This window comes from Aspergillus candidus, assembly GCF_002847045.1.
Source record: "Aspergillus candidus strain CBS 102.13 unplaced genomic scaffold BDW47scaffold_24, whole genome shotgun sequence".
NCBI classification, from domain to species: domain Eukaryota; kingdom Fungi; phylum Ascomycota; class Eurotiomycetes; order Eurotiales; family Aspergillaceae; genus Aspergillus; species Aspergillus candidus.
This window is the reverse complement of record NW_020194029.1, coordinates 161,921-183,573: the sequence shown is the minus strand read 5'-3', so window position 1 is coordinate 183,573 and position 21,653 is coordinate 161,921. Positions and strand designations below refer to the sequence as shown.

General features: G+C 51.3%; 7 protein-coding genes across 7 annotated transcripts; 5 read left to right on the top strand and 2 right to left on the bottom strand.

Annotated features, from left to right (window-relative positions):
• Positions 1 to 1,632: 1,632 nt before the first annotated feature.
• Positions 1,633 to 2,289, top strand: BDW47DRAFT_106341 (uncharacterized protein). Its single transcript, XM_024812750.1, has one exon. It carries the CDS (start codon positions 1,749 to 1,751, stop codon positions 1,914 to 1,916), a length of 168 nt encoding a protein of 55 aa, XP_024671795.1. The 5' UTR covers positions 1,633 to 1,748; the 3' UTR covers positions 1,917 to 2,289.
• A 787-nt stretch (positions 2,290 to 3,076) lies between these two features.
• On the top strand, positions 3,077 to 7,081 carry BDW47DRAFT_34434 (SH3 domain protein). Its single transcript, XM_024818794.1, has 3 exons — positions 3,077 to 4,895; positions 4,954 to 5,049; positions 5,118 to 7,081. Exons 1-3 carry the CDS (start codon positions 3,191 to 3,193, stop codon positions 6,902 to 6,904), a joined length of 3,588 nt encoding a protein of 1,195 aa, XP_024671794.1. The 5' UTR covers positions 3,077 to 3,190; the 3' UTR covers positions 6,905 to 7,081.
• Positions 7,082 to 7,558: 477 nt separating this feature from the next.
• On the top strand, positions 7,559 to 9,216 carry cwc25 (U2-type spliceosomal complex subunit CWC25). The gene is made up of 2 exons (XM_024818793.1): positions 7,559 to 7,624; positions 7,731 to 9,216. The coding sequence occupies exons 1-2, from the start codon at positions 7,599 to 7,601 to the stop codon at positions 9,049 to 9,051; spliced, it is 1,347 nt and encodes a 448-aa protein (XP_024671793.1). The 5' UTR covers positions 7,559 to 7,598; the 3' UTR covers positions 9,052 to 9,216.
• A 370-nt stretch (positions 9,217 to 9,586) lies between these two features.
• On the bottom strand, positions 9,587 to 12,385 carry BDW47DRAFT_106335 (putative AP-2 adaptor complex subunit beta). Its single transcript, XM_024812749.1, has 5 exons — positions 11,913 to 12,385; positions 11,769 to 11,844; positions 11,343 to 11,707; positions 10,865 to 11,293; positions 9,587 to 10,799 (listed from the first exon to the last, which is right to left on the bottom strand). Exons 1-5 carry the CDS (start codon positions 12,158 to 12,160, stop codon positions 9,710 to 9,712), a joined length of 2,208 nt encoding a protein of 735 aa, XP_024671792.1. The 5' UTR covers positions 12,161 to 12,385; the 3' UTR covers positions 9,587 to 9,709.
• Positions 12,386 to 12,943: 558 nt separating this feature from the next.
• On the top strand, positions 12,944 to 13,942 carry BDW47DRAFT_106332 (ER membrane protein complex subunit 4). The gene is made up of 3 exons (XM_024812748.1): positions 12,944 to 13,214; positions 13,281 to 13,630; positions 13,722 to 13,942. The coding sequence occupies exons 1-3, from the start codon at positions 13,074 to 13,076 to the stop codon at positions 13,795 to 13,797; spliced, it is 567 nt and encodes a 188-aa protein (XP_024671791.1). The 5' UTR covers positions 12,944 to 13,073; the 3' UTR covers positions 13,798 to 13,942.
• A 1,297-nt stretch (positions 13,943 to 15,239) lies between these two features.
• BDW47DRAFT_106330 (HesB/IscA family protein) lies at positions 15,240 to 15,802 on the top strand (the record flags this gene model as incomplete). Its single annotated transcript, XM_024812747.1, has 1 exon — positions 15,240 to 15,802. A coding segment is annotated over exon 1 (242 nt), but the record flags the coding sequence as incomplete, so codon positions are not given.
• Positions 15,803 to 15,889: 87 nt separating this feature from the next.
• Positions 15,890 to 18,156, bottom strand: BDW47DRAFT_106328 (putative eukaryotic translation initiation factor 3 subunit EifCl). The gene is made up of 2 exons (XM_024812746.1): positions 17,724 to 18,156; positions 15,890 to 17,582 (listed from the first exon to the last, which is right to left on the bottom strand). The coding sequence occupies exons 1-2, from the start codon at positions 18,030 to 18,032 to the stop codon at positions 16,461 to 16,463; spliced, it is 1,431 nt and encodes a 476-aa protein (XP_024671789.1). The 5' UTR covers positions 18,033 to 18,156; the 3' UTR covers positions 15,890 to 16,460.
• Between the last annotated feature and the right edge of the window lie 3,497 nt (positions 18,157 to 21,653).

The window sequence follows — 21,653 nt, the reverse complement described above, 5'->3', positions numbered from 1 at the left end:
ACAAACGAGGAGACGGAACAAGAGGTCAATGACCAAAACCTCCAATACGGCATACATCGTGTATCCTGTGACTCGGACATCCTGGATGACGAGTCGATCAAACTCCAACAGGACCCTCCATTTCTTTTTTGCCCGCTCCCTCCTCGATTCTTTCAAGAGCATCCAATCAACCCATTGCCATTTGGAATCAGCCAGTTTTGGTTTGAACCTGGCCGGTGCTCTAGTAGGGTAGCCGCACGTGTTGAGATGTGGGCCATGGGTTTTCCACGACATGGGCTCGAACCGATGTGGGGTTTCGATACTGGTCCGAAACATCTCGAGCTAATTGGGTAAGGTTTCTAAGAAGAAAAGAAAGAAAAGTACAGAACACCGACAATTGTTTATCCAGGCGACCCGATCCTTTTGTTCTACGTGATGGTGAATGGACCGGCACCTACTTTACCGACGGTGCCTCGTGATACAGCGACTACGTGATTGGCTGTGTAAATGATAATGGCCAACGCCTCCCTCACATTCTCTGTACCGTCATTTAGTCTTTCGATGCCAAGGACGACACTATGATTTTTGGCGAGCTTGCCCTCATATTATGGGCGATGCGAAATCGTGCCAACCACATCAAGGTTGACAGAAGCGACGAAGAGACTCAGGAAGCCCTCTCATAATTCAGAAGACGTATCAAACAGCATGCCACTGGACTTCGCCACGGAAAGGAGATTCCCGGTCCTTATGCTGTCGTTCGTGGGACCCAGGCATGGGCGCTTGTTTTACGCGTGCATGGATGGCGAGAGGCTTGTTATCCGGCAGTCCGGGAATTTTAGCTTTAAGAAGACGGATACTGCGCTCTGGGACCATTTTGCGCGTTTTCTGATGAGCAGGCCGTTAAGAGAGATTATATGAAAACTAGACTTGCAGGGCTGTCTTTTGTTGCACTGAACATAAGATTACTTACGAAGCGGGAAAGTTGTGTTGTATCCTGAGTAGCTGAGGAGTAATTCCTGCAACGTTATACAATCATAAAGCTTATTTACTTTGAATTCAACATGATTCCATTATCACGGTTGTGTCAGTATCACTAGAATTCAACCCTAGTATGAAAGCTACGAGTAATATAGGCTGTGGATTCCAACACCGTTCTCCCTCGTCCTATCCATAGACCAAAGCGCCCATGTTTCCATATATTGTCTCCAATAGGTAGCTAATCTTCACCCATGACTTGTAGAATCAGTGACTGCATTCCATCGCACATGTCACCTGATATTGTGGTTTTCTTAGGACTGCCGTATATTCTGCAAATATCTCTTTCCATTCCTCCTTACAGTCTGAACGCTTCTCCAAGGGCCAACCTCATCTGCATCATCAAGAATTTGATTGTTTTCATCGGTATTTGCCCATACATCTAGGTAGAGCCAATTTGAACCGGTGCAGATCACCATGGCACTTAGGACCTTTGATCTACCTTTCTAAGACTGTATAAGAGTCAAAATAGCCGCGGTATCTACCGCCACTGCTGAACAAAACCATACATTCGTACGAGTCTCAAGTCAAATGAGAAAGACGCCACCACCAACCCAGAAACTGAAAACCTAGGCCATGGTATCGCATTTACTAGCCTAATCCCACCCTATATGTGGCCCAAGCAAGACTTGATATGCAGACACCGATTTCCAGATGCATAGTCATTCAGTCAAAAATAACACGGACAAAGGCTCCCAAGATCACAAGCCACCCTCTTCCAGCAGTGTGGGAGTATGAAGAGCGACAAAGTCGTTAAGAACAAACTGCAAATCACAGATACGACTGCGGTCAATAGCTCACTTTGGAGCTTTCCCCAAGCGCTCACTATGATGGTACCGGCGACTAATACGCAGTGGAGGTCCTCAAGGATCGAACTGTGGTGCTGTGGCCGGGGAGGCTAAACAGTGCCAATATTATGCGGTCACTGACGGGCAATTGCAATTGAAACCGGGAAAATCAAAGCCATCATAGAATGCAAGCGCAAGAGGCACCGATACCATTCCCTGGGTGTTAACATGCAAGAAGTGGCGCTGTTTGTGGCCTGGATCAAAATATACCCTGACGCCAAACCAGGCACTACCAAGACGCAGTAAGCATAGCTCTTCGACTATATCTCAAGCTTCGGTATCTGACAATATATATAGACGAGTCATGGTATCCCAGAGCGGGATAGAAATGTACATCGTAACCTTCGACTACGATGACAAATGTGTCGCATACTTGAATGGGGCAGCATTGCCAATGCTGGATTTGCTTCGGCCAAGCGGTATGGGCTTGGTATATCGACAATCAGGCTGATATTAGCAACATTGCTGAGATAGTACTATGGGTACAAACGACTCAATTATGTAATGTGGGCGGAGATAACGTTACCTACGGAGTTCAAAGTGTCATGATATATTTGGGGGTCCGTCATGTAATTAGATTGTTACATCTAAAACAATTTAATCAAGAAACTCTCCATATCGTAAACTTGGATAACAAGCCAAATATAGCCTACTATATAGTACAACTGCATCGATTGTATAACCCAGGTTCAATCATGACATGGTCAGTCCTGGTCGGCCGTAATTAGTCGCTGATCAATGGTGGAGTCAACCATCCCGCGAGAAAAGACGGCAACTGGCAATCCCGTCCAAAAGTCACTGACCCTCACTAATCTCCCCCTTCTCTCCCTTCTTTCTCTCTCGCTCTCTCGACCTTCTTCATAGTTACTCCGTAATCTTTGTTCCCTCTTCTCTTTCCCACCCCACTGCATCTTCCCCCCCCACCCACCCCTCCTTTCCTTTCTTCTTACCTTTTTTTTTTATCATCTTGGTCGTTATTCACTCCTTCCATTCTGTTGTGGACGGTAACTGCTGTAAGCCAACACTCCCCCCCCGCTCAGGGGAACAGGAGTTGTTCCGAACCCCCGAGGCATGCTCTGACGTACGTCAACCAGGCTGACATATTCCCTTCCATTCGGCTTCTTGCCCCTCAGGTCGATTATTATCCCCGTCCACCGGTGTCATCCAGATCCCTTGTATCTTATGTCCCATAACTAAACCCTGGTTGTCGCCTGGTAACGTGGAATTGCTGGGCACTACCTCTCGCTGACAGCTACCTGTCCCCGCCTTTTCTCATTCGTCTCCCTCCCCGCTCCCTCGGGTCCAGGTCCAGGCGACTTTTTGGCCAAATGTCCGCCACGCCCTTCACCGTCAAAGCGGTCTTCGAATATACTTCAGACCACGATGACGACCTCACGTTCTCCATCGGCCAGATCATAACGGTCGTTCAGGAGGAAGATGACGATTGGTACCTTGGCGAGTACACGGATGAGACCGGAGCGAAGGCAGAGGGCATCTTTCCCAAGAATTTCGTGGAGAAATATGAGCCCCCTGCTCCTCCACGACCCACTCGCCCAAATAGGCCCAAGAAGGAGGCCGAGCCGGCGCCGGCCCCCCCAGAGCCCGCTGCGGTTGAGAGCCCCGTGGTTGAGCGTCACCCAGAGCCCGAACCGGAACCGGCGCCAGCGGTAGTGGAATCCCCAACGGCAGTTGCAGGAGCTGCTCCTCAACTTCCCATCTCTTCTCCCGTTGCCGAAGAGCCTTCAGTTCGTGAGGCACCCGTCCCGCAGCCGGCGCCGGCGCAAGCCTCGGTTCCTCAGCCGGAACCGACGCCACCGGCCCCGAAGCTCTCGTCGAAGCCCGCGCCGCCCCCTGTCACCGAGAAGCCGACCGGCTCCTCATTCAAGGATCGCATCGCAGCCTTCAATAAACCTGCGGCGGCCCCTATTGCCCCCTTCAAGCCCAGCGGGTTGGGCGGGCAGAGCTTCATCAAGAAGCCGTTTGTCGCGCCGCCCCCGAGCAAAAATGCCTACGTCCCTCCGCCTAGGGAGCCTCCACCAAAGATTTACCGACGAGAGGAGGACCCCGACGTTCAGGAGCGCGTCGCGCGCGAGCCACCGGTATCCGAGCGTAGCCCTCCGGTCGAGGGGGCCGGCGAAGCGGCCGAAGAGCAGCCGAAGCCAACGAGCTTGAAAGATCGAATTGCCCTCCTACAAAAGCAACAATTGGAGCAGGCGGCTCGCCATGCGGAGACCGCCCAGAAGAAGGAGAAACCGAAGAAAGCACCCAAGCCCCGTGCAGAATCGACTGACGAAGGTGTTCCGGCGGGAGATGACGGTCTCGAGACGCCTGAGGCAGCCGAAGCGCCGCGGGACCATAGCACTGAGACGGTGAAGCCGACGGCCCCAGTTGCGCCACAACTACCCACCCCCCTCCCGGTGCAAGAGCTGGCGAGCGATACCAACGACGCGGACGACTCTGCGCCTGTCGATAGCGAGGATGCAGACGAGTCTTCCACGAGCAAAGAGGATTACGAAGATCACGCTCGAGTGGGTTCTCGCCATGGCATCCCTCAAGGAGCTGAGCACAAGGCTGAGAAGGAGGAGAGGGACCAGGAGGTTCAGGATGATGAGGAAGCGGGACAAGAGGAGGAAGCGGAAGAAGACATGGATCCAGAGACCAAACGCAAGATGGAACTCCGTGAACGAATGGCCAAAATGAGCGGCGGTATGGGTATGATGGGCTTGTTCGGTGCTCCAGGTGGTATGCCGATGCCTGGCGCAGCTTCTCGCAAACCGAAGACATCTGTCTCGGAGGCTCCGAAGAAGCCTGAAGATTCCGAGAGTGCTCCCCCCGCCGCTGCGCCTCCAGTCCCTGTTATGGCGATGCCTGGAATGGCAAAGCCAGCCGCTCCAAGTGTCGAGAAGGACGAAGAGGAGGCACAAGTATCTCCTACACAACAGCGTCATGCGGAAGACGTCCCTGACGTTGAGGAAGTCGTTCCGGAGCCTCCTCGCCGCGTTTCTTTGGACCGGGCACCTTCTCTACCTCAAGGTACAATCGCAGTCGTCCGTCTGACCTAGGTTCACCGGCTGATATCCATCTGATCTAGGACGTGCCGCACCCCCTCCTCCACCCGTGGACACGCGGCCTGTTCCTCCCCCTGTCCCTCAGGGACATCCGTCGTCGCCTCCGCCAGTTCCAGGTGGTAAGTAATGCGGACAAGGGTTCATATCCACAATATTGGCATACCTTGACTCACCACGTTTGCTCTAGGCCGTCCCGTACCCCCACCAGTCAGAAGCCCCACATCCGGTGATGAAGGTGACGAGTCGGACGATGAACTCTCCGTGCATGCGAGGAATCTATCGCTGAACGCTGCCGCCGCCGACCGCACTGCCCAGGCCGATTTGGCATCGTCAATCCCCGACCATCTCGATTCACGCCGCCCGTCAACCTATGATGCCCCAACTCCGACGTCTCCTTCGGAGAAACGACAGAGCCGCGCCCCTCCACCTGTTCCTACAAACCCACCGATGCCAGTCCAAAGTCGGCCTCCGCCCCCACCTCCTCCCGGGCCTCCCCGCCGTAGATCCACGGCGGATAGCCGGCCCAGCACATCTTCGCAACCCCGGCAGGCTGGAGAAGAAGCTGAAGGAGAAATCACTGAGTACGATGGTGACTATGACACGGACATTGCGTCTGGCGCCAAGTTCAAAGATGCCCTCAAGTCTCATGGCCGTGAATCCAGCGTCGACGACGGTACCATCACCGACGACCATTCGCTGCAGTCTCCTCGAAGTCCCCGCGAGTCGCGCGCTCCTCCCCATCCCCCTCCGTCTGCGCCGCGAGCTGTGCCGCCACCGCCACCTATCCAACCCCCTAAAAGCAGCGGCGGGAGAAGCTCGTTGGATTCCCCACGGGGGCCCCCTCCTCCGCCTCCCCACAGGGAGCAGTCTCTTGATGAGGACGAGGAGTATGATCCTTACCGATATACGGCTCCTCTGCATGGGCTTCCTGCCACCAGAGCGCCCCCCCTGCCTCCTGTCGTCAAACAGCCGCAGCTTGACGAAGAATCGGATGATGTGTATGACACAATGTCGCCCACGCAGCCACCGCAGGAGAGGTCGACTGCGGCGTCCTCAGCGAAACGCGCGTCTGTCTCTCCTTTACCTCCGTCGATCCCCTCCGTTCTATCCCCATCTACGCCGCGGAGCACGCGTGCATCCTTAGATGTGCCTCGAGGCCAGCCCATGCGGAGATCCATGGATGTCACTCGTCCTTCTGCTGACCAAAGCTATATTGCCACGGACGTGGACCTGGCAGAAAGCTCGCTGTGGTGGTCACAGCCCAATACGCCTCCGCCAGTCTTCCAGAACCGCAAGGACATCCTTCTCGAGATAGAAGAATCCAGTGCCGCAAAGCAGGGTAGCAAGGCCATGGTGGCCAAGGATGTTTATGTTCTATTCCTCGATTACTCGCAAACGGTGATCACGGTGAGCTACGATCCCCGGAACCCCGCGGAGGCCTCCTTGGAACAGAGACACGAGGCCCCGCCCGTTCAGCTTCGTCAGGACCAGCTCGAGAATGCGCATCTCGAGCTAGGCACCCGCATCTCGAGCGCTGTCCAGACGGTTCAAAACACCACCGTGGGCGATGGCACTCCGTTCGGCCTGGTTCGGTATCTGCTCGAGCCTCTTTCGGGCGGACTCCGTCCCGTGGGGACCCGCGCGTACGGTGCCCTTGTCTACTCCAACCTGGCGAATGCCTCCGTGCAGCAGAACGACGAAATCCGCGCCGGTGATATCGTGAGTTTCCGCAATGCTCGCTTCCAAGGCCACCGGGGCACGATGCACCAGAAGTACAGCTCCGAGGTCGGCAAGCCTGACCACGTAGGCGTTGTCGTGGATTGGGATGGAACCAAGAAAAAGATCCGTGCGTGGGAGCAAGGTCGCGAGAGCAAGAAAGTCAAGATCGAAAGCTTCAAGCTCTCCGATCTTCGCAGTGGCGAGTGCAAGGTTTGGCGAGTGATGCCCCGCAGCTGGGTTGGCTGGGATAAATAGAGAAAAGAACCCGCGGGTGAACCAAACCCCACGAGGAAGTTCAACAGCAGACGCTCGCTATCCACGACGATGAACACAGTGACGAAGGATCATGTGGTAGGCCGTTGTGCATTTTATTCTCCTTTTTTTCTTCTTCTTCCTCTTGTTCCCCCGTCTCGCTTTGTGTTCATATGCCTTCGCAAGAAAGTCTTATGAATATTTCGATGTGAGAATTGAAGATGAGTAAATGATTTAACTCTGGTACATTTTATTTATATCTTACATGGCGCATGAACGAACTTTGACTTTTCGGGAGACAGTTTGAGTCGTTGAATGTCGAGCTTCCCTTCCAACGGTTATTGTATCTGCTGTATTTTAATTATCTATGTATCTACTGACGCTCTCCATTCCGAGTCGTATAGCTTGCTGTCTTCGCACATAGCTGTTGCATGAAACCTTGAGACTGTCTTACAAGAAGATTCAGTATTTGACCAATAGAACAAAATAAGTAGATACTCAATAGGTTCAGGCCTGGAGGTAGAATTCGAGGAGAGGCGTTGGTGCCTGTCCAGTCAGGCAGCGAACAAGTTCCGCTAGGCCACTCGGTCGGCCGTGGCAACTTCCCCATCGGGAACGACTTCTCGCCCGCCATCTCTCCTCTCCATTCGACCACACCTTTGATTCTCGCAGACCATCTATACAGACCAACGTCAAGATGGGTGGCGATCTCAACTTGAAGAAGTAAGTTCCATCCCCATCTTTTCTCCCATCGATTCATCCTCCCCCCACCCCCCATCCCGTCGACTCTCCGTCTCCAAAACCAAGCTAACCACTCTCCGCCCCCCAGATCATGGCACCCCTCGCTCATCCGCAACCAAGAGCGCGTATGGCAAGAAGAAAAGCGCGCGCTGGACGAGCGCAAGAAAGTCGACCAACTCCGACGCGAACGCGACGAAGAGCGGCAAATCCAAGAACTCCAGCGTCTGCAAGACGACTCGGGCAAGGGCCGCCAACAGCACCGCGTCGACTGGATGTACCAGGCGCCGTCGAGCGCCACGGGCCACTACTCTGAGGAAATGGAGGGCTATCTACTGGGGAAGCGCCGCATTGATGGGATCCTGCTGAAGGGTGATGAGACAAAGAAGTTGGAGAAGGGGGCGGATTTGGTTGCGGCGCATCATGGGACCGGCGAGGTGGAGCAGGCGCCGGCTGTGAATGCGAGGGATACGATGAGTAAGGTTATGGCGGATCCGTTGTTGGAGATTAGGAAGAGGGAGCAGGCTGCTTATGAGAGTATGGTTAAGGAGACGGTGAGGAAGCAGGAGAGGGAGAAGAGGAGGGAGGGGGAGGGCAGCGGCGGGAGGGAGAGGCGGAGGGAGAGGGAGAGGGAGGGGGGTCATAGGCGCAGTCGGAGGTATAGCGATGAGGGTGATTATGAGTCGCGGCGTCGGCATCGGCGACATCGGTCTAGGTCCCCTGTTGAAGGGGAGAGGTCGTCGCATCGTCGGCATCGCTCTAGGTCTCCTGCTGAGCCGGAACGGTCGTCGCATCGTCGGCATCGGGACGATCGTGATCGTGATCGCGACCACGGAGATCGGCGGAGTCACTATCCCAGCAGACATGAGGATCGTGACAGCCGGCCTCGTCACCATCACCGTTCTTCTGCTCGTCAGGATTCGCGATCGCCGTCTCCTCGCCCGGGCAAGGTCGACTCCGATAGACGGCGTTCGGACGACAGAGACCACCCAGACCGTCGCGAAAGGTCATACCGCGATAATAACAGGAGAGACTACAGAGATGGGCCGAGACATTCCTACCCTCGCGACAGCCGTGCGCCCAACAACAACGACAACAACAACAACAACAACAACTACAGCAGAAACAAGGGACCTGGAGATATCGACAACTCAAGGGCAAAAGAACAAGAGGAAGAACGCAAACGCAAGCTTGCGGAAATGATGTCCAGTGCGTCCGAACTGGAAGAGACTCGTCGACAGCGCGTCGCCGACGTCACACGCATGGAGGAGAAACAACGCACCGAAGACGAGAAACACCGTTCGGAACGTGGTCAGTTCATGAGTGGGCTTCATCGCCAGCTGCAGGAGGACAGTTTAGATGAGAGGCTGAAGCGTAGTCGCGGCGGACTGGCCCGGATGGAGGAAGATTAATCTCATTCTTTTTTCATCGTTCCCTGCTACTTTGATATGATTGCATTACGGGCGATATCTGGCGTTATTTGGCTCTTGAGGGGCTTTCGCATCTGAGTACCTTTGCGACATATTATTGTCTTCTATGTAGTAAATTGATAGTGCGCTTGCAAAAATTGTATATTTACATTGCTTTATTACTTCTCTCGATGAATGTGCACTTAGTACGAAGTAAAATTGATTGAATTTGCCTTTCACAGTTGAAGAATAGTATTTGGATATGTAGTAGTCCATAGGTAAGAAGATGCTTTGTTATGATGCTCAACCAAAATGCAGGTTAAAACATTACAGACAGTATTCTAGACATAAACAAGAGAGAAAAAAAAAAGAAGAGAATATGAAAATAGAAGAGAAGAAAAGGGGGGGAAATATAGATGAGTAGTAGGTCAACCAGACAAACAAACGAACAAACTGGAGTGCTTTTACACAGACAGTACAATGTTGTGTTGTATGTGATGAAAGAAGAAAAAAAAAAAAAAGATGAAGATGAAAATTACAAGTCAAAAGAGGTATCACAAAGTCGGCGACAAGTATCGCTAAGGGGCCCGCGGAAAGTTAACAACCCAACCAAACGGAATATCAAGGGAGAATTTTTCAATATAATACACACTATCCGTACCTATAATAGTAACAGCTCGCCCGTAGCTGCCCCGCCTGCCAGCTGAGGCTGGTAAATCTGCTGCTGGTTCTGGTTGACGACGTATTGTGTCTGCGACGCGCCGCCGCCGCCGGCTCCTCCGTCGCTGCGGCCGCCGAGGTCTAACGCTGCCATTTGCTGGGTGCCGACGCCGTTGAAGTAGCTGTCTGCTGCGTTGACGGCGGCGTTCATGTTTCCTGGGATGGGGCCTGTGGTGCTGCTGGTTGGGGAGATGGGAGACGGCGTGTTGGAGACTGGAGTGCCTGTTGCTGCGGCGCCGGCGGCGGGGAGCTTTGCGACGACCGATGGGGACGGCGGGAACTGCCACATGGCGCTGTTGCCGTTTTCGTCCTTGGGTCTTTGCAGGGCGGGACTGAACTGGAGGCGTCGTGTGCGCGCCGCGCGGAAGACTTGCTGTACTGGTTTTAGGTATACGGTGGCTAGGGTGCCGATGTTGAGGCAGAGCTCTTCGAGGGTACGCGAATCCAGCTTTTCACTTTCCGCGCTGATAGGTGGTTTTTGGCCCATGATGACCTGGCGGGCGGTGGTCGGGTCCGTGGACAGCAGGCGCCAGTACATGTAACCTCTGTCGCGGAGGTCGGGGTCGTCTGTCTCCTCGGTGCACCACTTGAGGACCTGCGGGACGAGCTGTTGGCCCTTGGTTGGTCGCTGGATGAAGAACTTGACGGTTGCGGTGAGGAGAGCCAGCTGAACTTCGACAGTCTCGTCGTGGAAAGTAGCCAGATAATCTTGCAGGAGGCCGTCCGAGTTCTCAATGCGATCCGCGTACTGTCCAATGATCCAGATGATAGCGGCCTTTGCTTCGGGCTCGTCCAAGTCGTCTATGTTCTGGATGACATGCCCAATAATGCCTTCGTATTGGTTGGGATACTTGCGGAAGATGTTGCGAATGACGACAGTAGCTTCCTGGACAATGTAGGGAATTTTGGCGCTGACGAGCTCGAGGAGGCAGTCGATGCACTGTCGAGCTGCGGACTCGATTTTAATGGCGAGCTTTCCGATGGCACGAACGGCCTTGCGCACGAAATGAACGTCAATTTCTGTGGCGTACCTATGAGTTTCGTTAGCTTCAAGCAGGAATATAGAGTTCAGGAACGGGGGTTGGATCCAGCTTACTCCCTCAATTCTGCTAGGACCACCGAGATATTCTCCTTAGTTGTCAACATGAAGATCAATTCCAGCTTCGTCACTTTGACATAAATGGGGTCATTGTAGTTGCAGAAAAACACTCGGATGTCATTGCGCAACACTTCGGGTCTCTTCTGCAGAATTAAAATCGCATTCCGTAGTGCCAAATATTGCACCTCGGGTGGCTTGGATAAGAGCGTGACCAGAGGCGGTGACAACTTCTTCGCTAGTGAGGTGATGTGTCTTTCATCGGCGATGTAGTTCATAAGATAGAGAATGACACGGATGGAGGTGAGGACAACGGCGGAATTGGAGTGAGATAGACGAGGGGCTATGCGCTCTGCTAATAGAAGTGACTCGGCAGAATCCTGGGGGACATATGACATCAAGGCCTCGAGAATGTAGGTTTGACCCCATCTATAATGCGTTAGATAAGTAGACGTAGAGCCCAAAAAGAAGGACATACTCTGAGCAATCTGGCAATATCGAGACCAGCTTCGACGCACTGGTGTAGTCAATAGTCAAAGAGATGGTCTCACTCCTTCCCCAGATATCCACGAGAGACGCAAGAACACTGGAGACAACTGTCGGGTTTTCATCCCTCAGCATACTGTTGAGTCGATCGATCAGATCCGACGCCTCAACCATTTTCTTATCATGTTCGTAAAGTTTGGCAATGCAAAAAGCAGCTGTTTTCCGGACATATGGGTCCTGGTCTCCCATTAAGCGCTTAACGGGCTGGACTGTCGCCTCGACGAACTCCCGGACGTGAATGTAAGATATGGTCCGTAGCGCCAGAGCGCGCACTAGTGGGTTTGAATCTTCCATGTCCTATGTATAAAGGTCAGCAAATCCGACACGCCATCTGTTATTTGTGGGGCTATCGCCGTACGTTGACCAGGATAGGGAGCGCCTTCAGCGCAATTTCAGGTTTGATTCTTGAATAGTTCACCAGAAACAAGAAGCACCTGTAACAAACGCGATACAGATCAGCAAACATTCCTCGCGCGGTACGAAACACCTGTCTTCAACATACATCTTCTTGATCTCCAGGCTGGGCAAATTCATGCAGCCGATCACATCCGGAAACAACGCAACCATATCGTTGTTGCTCATGGTCATATTGGCGACAATCTTCTTCAGGGCAATTTTCTTGGCTGAGTAATTTTTGTCCTTCTTACCCCCTGAGTTGAGCTCTTGGCGCAGTTCCGCGACTTTCCCCTGTGTAGAACGAGTGAATGGTGAGCCATAATGCGCCGTATAGGGTAACATGCCGATAAACATGGGGGGCTGTATCAGATGCAAAGTGAACCACGCTCATGGGGTGTAGTGTGCAGTAAAGAATACAAAAGACGACAGGACATAAGACAGGGCATCGCAAGGTTAAAGCGATCAGCGTGAGGGGTAAGACAAGGTCGGTCGCGGGGGCTCAAACGCATCAAAATGAGGGGATAAGAAATATGAAGGATGAAGGGCTTGAACGTCATCTTGAATGATATGCCAATCAATGTCCAATTATGGGGGGGGGGGGCGGGGAAATGCAGGGCTCGCACATACCCTTGCGAACAACTTCGCATCGCCCCCGCTGGAACTCATGATCGGAAATGGTGGAGTGACAAGTGACGAATAGTGTCCAGTTCTTCGGGTTGTGGAATATGCGAGGTTTGCCAAATCTAGGAAAGTTCCCTTCGAGAGAACAGATCACATGCGACGTCGTAGTGGGCGATTGGAAGAGTCGTTTGTATAGCTCTCGAAGCTTGACGGATTCGTTCCTTAGCTCGTCGTCTTCGCCTCCATACCTTAGGGGAGTACACTTGTATCATCAGCATGGAGCCAACATTTCCAATATGGTGGAGCCTACCAAATTTGCGATTGATGACGGTAAATGGTAGCAATTGATCAACTGGTCTGTAATGTCTGTGAATGAGTGAAGTAAAGATCCAAGAGAGAAAAAGGAGAGGGCAGAGGCCTGGATGCAACGGATTAGGAGGGAGAGTGGACCAGGGTTGCCGCCAACTCCGCGCGCTTGTGGAGAAAACCGACTACGCATGCCTGAGGAACTGATCTGACCTTATTTCCCGACTCCTCGGTCACCATCGTCCTCCGCATCCACCATCCCTCCAGAAGCCTGTACTCGTTCGATTTTCGTTATTTGTCGCCTTTTTTCCCGGCAACTTCTTCCATTGCTCAACTCAACATGGCTTCAGGGCCCCTGCCTCCTCCGCCTCCGCCGCATTGGGCCGTGTCCATGAATACCCCGATGCCACGCGCGACCAAGGCGGCCAACAGCATCCCCAACCCTCCTGGCTTCTCGAGCCGAAAAGAAACAACTCGGAATGTATGATTTGTTTTACTAATTCAGTTGTCATTTCATAGAACCAGCTAACCCGATCCTCTCCTGCAGCGCGCACAACGACAATCCCAAACAACCGCCCCCCAGCCGCCCGTCGAGACGGATACTCTCAAGTTGAAAAAGGCTTGGGAAATAGCTCTCGCGCCCTCCAAACAGCTCCCTATGAATGGAATCATGATGTATATGTCCGGCAATAGTCTCCAGATCTTCAGTATCATGATGGTCTTTATGCTCTTCAAGGGTCCCATTCAAGGCTTGATCAACACAAACTCGGTTTTCGCCAAATTCGAAACCGACGGAACGAGAGCCAAGCTTCTGGGGGTCAAGGCACTCTACGTGGTTATGCAATTTCTCTTGTTAGCTCTGGGGGTATGGAAGGTTAACGCGATGGGATTGTTGCCGTATGTTCTCCTGATAGCCTCTTTCTACAATGGGGCTTCTCAGTCCCATCTTCATATTCTCTGTGTGTGACTTGCTAACATGGTAATTTAGGACTACGAGGTCCGATTGGTTGGCTTGGGAGTCAGAAAGGCAGCCCATGGAGCGAGTGTATTTTGCTCTTGGGTGACCGCATATGTGACTTCGCGGGGCATATCTTACAAATCGAAATAAAGCGGAGATAAATTCATTCCTAATTACCAATATCCCAGGCCAAGAGCGACTTTGGCAGTATTGTTGTATTTGTTCATTAGGCCAAATATACAGGTGAGTTTATGTCAGTAAATGAGATCTTGTGATAAGTCCTCCAGATTGTCGCGGCCGTCAAGGTCCATTAACTCATACTCAGTGTGCGACAGAGGCGAGATTGTATATGGACATATCTATCATACCTGGAGAAAAGTGTTACTGTAGATGAATCCTTACATGAGACGTGAGAGCATAGCAATAGATTCCTGGATTCAACATCGAATTGCCCAAAACGGCCACCGAAATAAACATCATTCCAGTGCATTAGCTACTACACATAATCGAAACATCAATCAAATCACTGTTGCTACTAGCTTCTAAAACTTGAGTATCTAACAAACCTTTGGCCAGACCCCCGCACTGCTGCATACTTGGCCATGATTTCATGCTTGCAAATGGTAGAACTGGCCCGACTGCGGCAATCCCCGCGGCGATCATCGGGCGGAGAGAATCATCTTTCTGCTTCTTCTGACCGCCTTCCCCCGTCCAATGGCGTTAGGTAGATACCTCCGATAGACGTACCTTGTTATGTAATCCCATCAATAATCATCCGAATACTTCATCAAATTCTCGACTGTTGATTCCTCTCCGGATCTCTTGAATCATACATCCTTTCGAAAAGATATCTGTCTTTTTCATCTAGACATGTCTCGTCCCATGCTATCCTCAGCCGTGCGACGGCTGTCGCACCCCCGACCTGCCTGCACCGCGACGACAGCCTCTCGCGCTCCGGGTAGACCGGTTTCCTGCCTCTCAGCATCCTTCGGTAATAACGCCTCCAGTCGACGCTCATATTCCTTGCGCATGAATTCGAAGAATAGCATCACTGCTCGTCGCCATGTTCTACCTCCCTCGAACGCTTTCCGCCAATGCCGCGGCTTTTCCGCTTCGACCATCCGACCCGCCACCAAAGTGGCCATGAACCCGCGGAAAGATGACGATGGAAATACACTGATGATTGATATATCCGAACGGGCCACGGAGGTACGTTGATCTTCTTGATCTCCCTTTTGTCAAGCCTATGCGCGTTCTTTTTGTGGCTGTGGCTTGGTATGCTGTTGCGGGGTGGGCGGTCTCGGTAAGACCCGGCAGTGGCAATGGCATGATGCCATACAAGCCGGGTGCTGGTTGCAAGCCCGGAAGCAAAGCCCTAGCTGGTCACAAAAGTGAAGATGTTGCTTGTTTCTATCACATACGACCATAGGGTGTGGAGAACAGGGCTTCCCGTCCGCTCAGCCGTACTTAAGCCACACGCCGGCCGGTTAGTAGTATGGTGGGTGACCACATGCGAATCCCGGCTGTTGTATGTTTTTGTTTTTGACTTGTTTTTTTTTTTTGTCTTTTCACTTCTTACATTACAACATTTTTTAAACATTGATCACCCATTTAAACTAACATCTCGCAGCGTCTTCGCGAAATATCAGATCCCTCATCCTCGCCCTCCGCAACGAATGAAGAGAACCCGTACCACCACCTTCGAATTACCGTCACAAGCGGAGGCTGCCATGGCTTCCAGTATATGATGTCTCTGGAGCCCGAGTCCAAAATCGACGCCGAGGAGGACACCGTCTTTGAAGCGGAGTCACCGGCGGACGGCGGTTCCGGCGAGGCCAAAGTCGTCATGGACGAGCCCTCGCTGGAGCTCTTGTCCGGAAGCACGGTCGACTACACCATGGAACTCATCGGCAGCCAGTTCACGATTGCCAATAACCCGCGTGCGACGAGCAACTGTGGCTGCGGAACCAGTTTCGATGTGAATGATTGATTTGGGAGACCTCGTCAGTTTGCTAGGATTAAAGACTTAGCTTAGTTTCTTGTATATCATGTAACTCGGGATTAAATATTGCAGGATAGAATAATATACTATACCCCTCTTTTTCAGCACAGTTGAGGTGTCGTGATTATAATATTTGGCGGATGGAATCGGTCAATGCTATCGTCTATCTCATCATTTAAATTCAACTATACTACCTGCTTGTGTATCCTTTTTGGTGCTATGGAGGCCATGTAGCAAAGCTCAACAGCCCATGGTGAACAATAGCAGAGTAAACGAAGCGCACCCGGGAGTAAGCTCCTAACAATCCTTAAGATTTATTCTAACCACTCCAAACCCATAGCAAGTGCAGATCATAATTGGTAACCTGCAAAACAGATAGAAACAAAATAGAAAATAGACAAAGAAACATAACAGGAGGAAGTAATAGAAAAAGAGGAAAAAAAGAAAAATCATGATGGTGCTAGGAGAGGGAAGAAGAAAAGGGGAAAAAAAAGCAATAATATGATACCGATTCCCAAATGACAATTACCAACGACTTTTTTTCTCCCCCGCGGCTTGTCTTTCTGACACTTTCTGCACCTGCGGTTTCCCAAACGTCTTTTTCAGTGGACGACCCAGGCAGCCACTGTTGATAGTGCCTTTCTGGTTCCTCTACTTATGAGGCTGGACCTCACGGATCCTTATACAGGCGTAACACATGTCTCATGCTGAGGTCTCCAGTGAATACTTCCCTTCCTTTTTCCCCGCAAAAGAAAAAAAGGCTTCGTCTAGTAGACACGGGCCAGGTTCCTCAGGTACCAGTCGACCAGGCGGCGACCGGCCTTGGTCTCACTGACGTGGATGAGGTCGCTCTCCAGAGCATAGTCAAGGTCGTTGGCAACGGCAGGCTCTCCCTCCAGAAGACCACCCTCGATCCAGCGGACCTGGCGGCTGCGCTGCTTGTTGACCAGGAGCCAAGAGCGGAGCTTCTCGGGCTCGACCTCCAGGAAGCCGGCCAACTTCTTCAGATCCATGGTGGTGTAGAGCTTGAGGTAGGACCGGATAGTAGGGTTGTGGATGGTGTTCTTGATCTCATCCATGAAGATGCCGGTGTAGTGGTCGACGGGGTCGACGTTGACAGCCGGGTTATCGAAGTCGGGCGGGGTGGGGCTGATGAACTTGGGGCACGCGGAGCGGAAGAGCTCCTCGAAGAGGGGCAGGGCCTCGGGGCCGCCCTGCTGCAGACGGTGGAGCTGCTCGCCGTACTTCTCACGGAGGGCGGAGTGGATGGTGTCATCGAGACGGGTAGGCTGGAGGGCGACGCAAATGGCGATCAGAGCATACATCTGGTCGTTCTTCTTGGCGATGGCGTCGTAGCTGTTACCACCCTTCTGGAAGTTCTTGGTCCGGGACACGTAGACCAGGATGTGGCTGAACATACGGATGGCATCGGCATAGCGACGCATCATCATGTACGAGAAACCCACGTAGTAGTAGGTGGTGAAGTGAGCCGCCATGACGCGGGCGAACATGGCCTTCTTGTTCATCTCGATGTCGTCGAGCGTCTTGAGGGCCAGGCTGAAGTCACCCAGCAAGCAGTGGACGCGCAGCAGTCCGATGATCGAGAAGTATCCCAGCATCTTGTACAGGGGGCGCGAGCCATACTCGCCGGCATAGGCCAGGGGGTCCTCACCCCGCTTCATAGCCGCCAGCTGCTCATTGATCTGCGACTTTTGAATCAGGGAGTAGAGGACGTTGAGCACCGAGTAGCAGCCCCACGTGTTCGGGTTCTCTCGGAGAAGTTGTGCCTCCTCCTCGTTGGAGCCGCTGCGAGCGACGCGGTTGCGGTAGCGGCAGAAAGACTCGAATTGGTAGATGAACTCGTCAATCACATCCCAAGCCCAGTAGTACTGTTGAGAAAGACAAAGAAGTAGTCAGCAATCAACACTCGCAACAAACAACAACGGATTATATTTGCAGGAAGGCCAGCGGGCGTGCACAAAACCGGGCCATCCGCTACAAATCTGGGAGAGAAACGCCGAAAAACGTACAGAAGGGACTTCCAGATCGACAGGGCCTTCTGAGTTGAGGATATAGTGGAACAGGCTGCAGTAGTTGTCGTAGCTCGCGAATTTGGTCTCCAGGGTGGCCTGGTACTCCAGTGGGGTCGCAGCAGCAGCAAGCTGTGCCTGCAGGTCTTGCGTTTGCGACCCAGCTCCCAGCGACGTCGTCCGGTCCAGCTCGCTCATACTATCGTCGAAGTTGACCTGCTCGCGGTAGTCATTCACGAGCGCTTCTTCCTCCACATCGGAGTCATCGCCCAGATTAGGGCGCGCATTGGCGCGCTCTTCGTACGACATGTTGATATGACGGGGGGATAAAGGTTTGTCGGAAGATATAGGAAGGTGAGCTGTACTCGGTCGGCGGGGAGAGGTGGAAAGTGAAATGGGCACGTCGTCGGGGCGTGGATGGCTTGGCGTCGGCGTGTGGGATTTTGAGTGTTTCGGCGGGCGTCGAATTTTGAGGGTTTTCGCTTGCTACTGTTTGTGCTTATCTTATCTGCGCACAATTGACCTAATTAGTCAGCTATGAATGGTATTAGTTCTTGGCATCCAGCTAGTCATCGGCGTTACCATTCTGGACTATTCTGTAATTATCTCTGTTCTTGGGTGATGCTATGGCGAAAGTAACAATAGCAATTTACTAGAGATCACTAATAAATTCCCTATTCTTTATTTATTCAAAATGGGTACTTACAGTTCTACGAGTCATCAGGTTTTCTAGCTCAGGTACCACCACTTTGAGATATGCCATAACACATCTAAAACTTGTAACTACGAGTTGTATTCACTTAGATGTCAATTAGTTATCTTTTGGTGACTGTCTTCCATGCCCATATGGAATATGTTCTTTCTTTACTCATTCTTTCCTGAAGCATGCTTTCCTTCTATGTTCTTTCCATATGTATTCTTGTTTTACATGTTCAGCAGGTTCTCAGAAATCATGCCAACTGAAGATATCCATCAGTTCTACCAGTGTTTAAACAGTATACGATTATCTCTTATTTGGCAATATATATCACTTCCATCCATCAAATTCTATTCATATTCACAACTCTCAAGTCATCTAGTCTTCTAATTACGTCAGACCACTGTAGGTGTCAAGCCTTTATTATGTTACTATTACCCTCTTAGGTCATGTCATGAGGTCTAACTCAGTATACACCAGAGCAACTGCATCCTTCGACTACAATATGTGTACTCGATTTGTCTGCACGACCAAGTTTTTCAAATGCACTGCGCAGCCAAAACATATAATCACAACGTACTATTCCCAGCCGCCATGCGGCAAGCCAAACTGCGAAGGATTCAAGGACCAGCACTTGGGGCTGTCTGTAAAAAGAAAAGGAAACTGTCCTTTATGCGAATGACGCGGTACAAATTGCTTTATATCGCCTATGGATCTTGTTGTTTGTGACAGTGCTATAGATGAACACAGGTGTTGGAGCAAACAGGATTTTTGCAGGAAAGACACAGATTCTTGAGTTGTTATATTGAACTACAGTTGTTAATGGCATTCTATCATTTGCCCTGAGTTTCACTATCGGCTTCTTCCAATGCCTGGACTTGAGAGATGTCAAAAATTACATCTTCCGCAGACTCATACAATTGCCTCCAGCACTTATCTGTGATCTTAGAGCATGCATGGCTATCAGTAGGGAAACATTCACTTTGGAATCGAGATTCTATTTCCTCATCATCTTGCACGTTATCCAATTCCGGGAAGACTTCATGGCCCACCATCATGAAGTAAATCGCAGATCCCAACGCAAAAATGTCCGTCTTAACATCTGCGAAATCACTGTCAATTCGGGGCATGCATGACTTTGGATCTTCGTGCGCCAGCCCGGACAGTAATATTTCGCCATGTTTGGACTTCAGAATCCCCTGGAAATCTGCGAGTAAAATGTCAAGCTTGTCGTCAAGTAAGAAATTTCGAGGGCTGATATCACAGTGGATAATTCCTTTCTCATGTATGTACTTGACAGCTTCTGCGGCTTGTTTGCACCAACGCAGTTTTTGGTCGAAAGTAACAACAGGCTCCAACGTCATGTGTTTGTAGACGTCTCCATTTGGTGCATACTGCAGCATCAGACCATACTCATTAAGACCCTTCGAGGCGATGATTCGCGGATGATTTCCAAGGACCGCGAGAAGCTTGGCCTCTATTTCAATCCTTTCACGATCGCCAGGGATCCACGGGTACTTCAGTACTGTTGACTCATCGACAAGACCAATGTAACTTCCACCGCCGCGGCCGATAATCTCTGAGACACCGGGAGGATAATACTGATGAATCTTTACAACTGCAACGTGGGCAGGATGAGTGGGAAGGCCATCTGCAGTTGTGGGGCCACCCTATTTTCATCAGAAGAAATCCTGAGGAGCCGATGATATTAGCACTTACAGTGTTGGGGCTCGGTGAAGACAGGTGCAACCCTTCAGCGTCACTCTTTGCAGGCTTCCACCCAAGCAAAGAATTGCGGACAAATCCGAACACAGCACTGATGGGATACCTAATCATTCGGAATATAGATAAAACCGGGACAAAAAGTCTCGACGCGAACAAGGACATGATGGGCAGATCTGAAATCCACGTGTATGGAGCTGGTGATATGGCCTAGCATACACCGAGACGAATAGAGTTATTGCACTGACATCTGTAAGATTGTTGACGTCTAGCTCCGTCATCATCTAATAACCTTCAGCTATCCAAAAACCCTAGATAGCTTACATAATTTACTCACTGCGACGCGCTGGTTGTTTATCTGCCGCTGGTAGAATCAATACATAGTGCATTCACTGCTGATTCCACAGAAGACATAATGACGGAGAAAATCAGGTCTTACTCCAGACATTCGCTACACTTTCAAATGAATCACAGATCTGTTCCTCTGATTCCCCTACCATCTCGGTATCTCCGAACCTTCGTACAGGGTAGGAGTTCCATCTGTGCTTTGGGGAAATTCTGTAGGAGATAAAATTTATTCTAATATCTTGTCAGAGGCAGCTTTTCCCAGATTAGCAGCATCACAGGCAGTGGCAGATGTTCACAATTAGGCGCTTGTGCTTGGAAATCGGGGTCGTGGTTTGTAGCTAGTCCGACAATCAAGAGATCCATTGAGATGAGATGGTTGAGTATGTTGGATATGCGAGTTATTGTCGCTGTCTCTCAACGAGTCGTCCTCCGTACACCCATGACTGGGCCACAAGAAGCACATTTTGCTTACCAATCTAATAGGTATCCACGACATGCTGCACAACATGAAACTTCTTAAAGAGACATCGTACTTCAGTTGGAGCCTTGTGGGTGGATGATACCCAATTGGAATCATCTATCTACATACCGCAAGTTCCTTCCGACCCCCTCGATATTCATCCATTGCGCAAGCAGGACCCGCACCTCCGTGGTCATATCATGATCAATCACTGGCCCAGCGGCAAAAGCGCTAACCCCTTCGACCAACTCAATTCGAAAAGGGGAGGCATCAGCTGTAGTCCGATCAAAGGCCATATAAGTATGGCACAGTGCATGCTAAATGATATGATTCAAGGAACACAGATGTCCGGGAATGGATTCCCATAGACCTTACAAGTGCAAATGGCCAGCATCAGAGAAGCAATATTCACCGAGGGATCAGTCAGCGCTTCCTGGGTTAGTCAAGTTAGGGGCTACTCGAGTAGCGATGATTTCCTCGAATGGGCTGGTAGACCTCGACTGCATTTGTAGCCAGTCATGATTAACATAGTCAGAAAGACTACTAGTGTAACTGACAAGTTCGGTTGTATGTACTCCATAGAACAGGAGAAGAAATCCAAATCCATTAGATTTCGCTGTTTTGGATGGAATACGTGTGGACTGGATCTCGGGGGTGGGCCCTGCCCCCGGAAAACTTATCCAGCCGCAGTTGAATGGTCTGA

Coding starts and splice junctions, on each gene's coding strand:
- cwc25 (XM_024818793.1), top strand. CDS start 7,599: ATGGGTGGCGATCTCAACTTGAAGAA. Junction 7,625..7,730: donor GGCGATCTCAACTTGAAGAA/GTAAGTTCCATC, acceptor TCCGCCCCCCAG/ATCATGGCACCCCTCGCTCA.
- BDW47DRAFT_106341 (XM_024812750.1), top strand. CDS start 1,749: ATGAAGAGCGACAAAGTCGTTAAGAACAAACTGCAAATCACAGATACG.
- BDW47DRAFT_106328 (XM_024812746.1), bottom strand. CDS start 18,032: ATGTCGTACGAAGAGCGCGCCAATGCGCGCCCTAATCTGGGCGATGAC. Junction 17,583..17,723: donor TCGATCTGGAAGTCCCTTCT/GTACGTTTTTCG, acceptor CTTTCTCAACAG/TACTACTGGGCTTGGGATGT.
- BDW47DRAFT_106335 (XM_024812749.1), bottom strand. CDS start 12,160: ATGTTTATCGGCATGTTACCCTATACGGCGCATTATGGCTCACCATTC. Junction 11,294..11,342: donor ATATTGCCAGATTGCTCAGA/GTATGTCCTTCT, acceptor AACGCATTATAG/ATGGGGTCAAACCTACATTC. Junction 10,800..10,864: donor GTCCTAGCAGAATTGAGGGA/GTAAGCTGGATC, acceptor CGAAACTCATAG/GTACGCCACAGAAATTGACG.
- BDW47DRAFT_106332 (XM_024812748.1), top strand. CDS start 13,074: ATGGCTTCAGGGCCCCTGCCTCCTCCGCCTCCGCCGCATTGGGCCGTG. Junction 13,215..13,280: donor GAAAAGAAACAACTCGGAAT/GTATGATTTGTT, acceptor CCTCTCCTGCAG/CGCGCACAACGACAATCCCA. Junction 13,631..13,721: donor AACGCGATGGGATTGTTGCC/GTATGTTCTCCT, acceptor ATGGTAATTTAG/GACTACGAGGTCCGATTGGT.
- BDW47DRAFT_34434 (XM_024818794.1), top strand. CDS start 3,191: ATGTCCGCCACGCCCTTCACCGTCAAAGCGGTCTTCGAATATACTTCA. Junction 4,896..4,953: donor GGCACCTTCTCTACCTCAAG/GTACAATCGCAG, acceptor CATCTGATCTAG/GACGTGCCGCACCCCCTCCT. Junction 5,050..5,117: donor GCCTCCGCCAGTTCCAGGTG/GTAAGTAATGCG, acceptor CGTTTGCTCTAG/GCCGTCCCGTACCCCCACCA.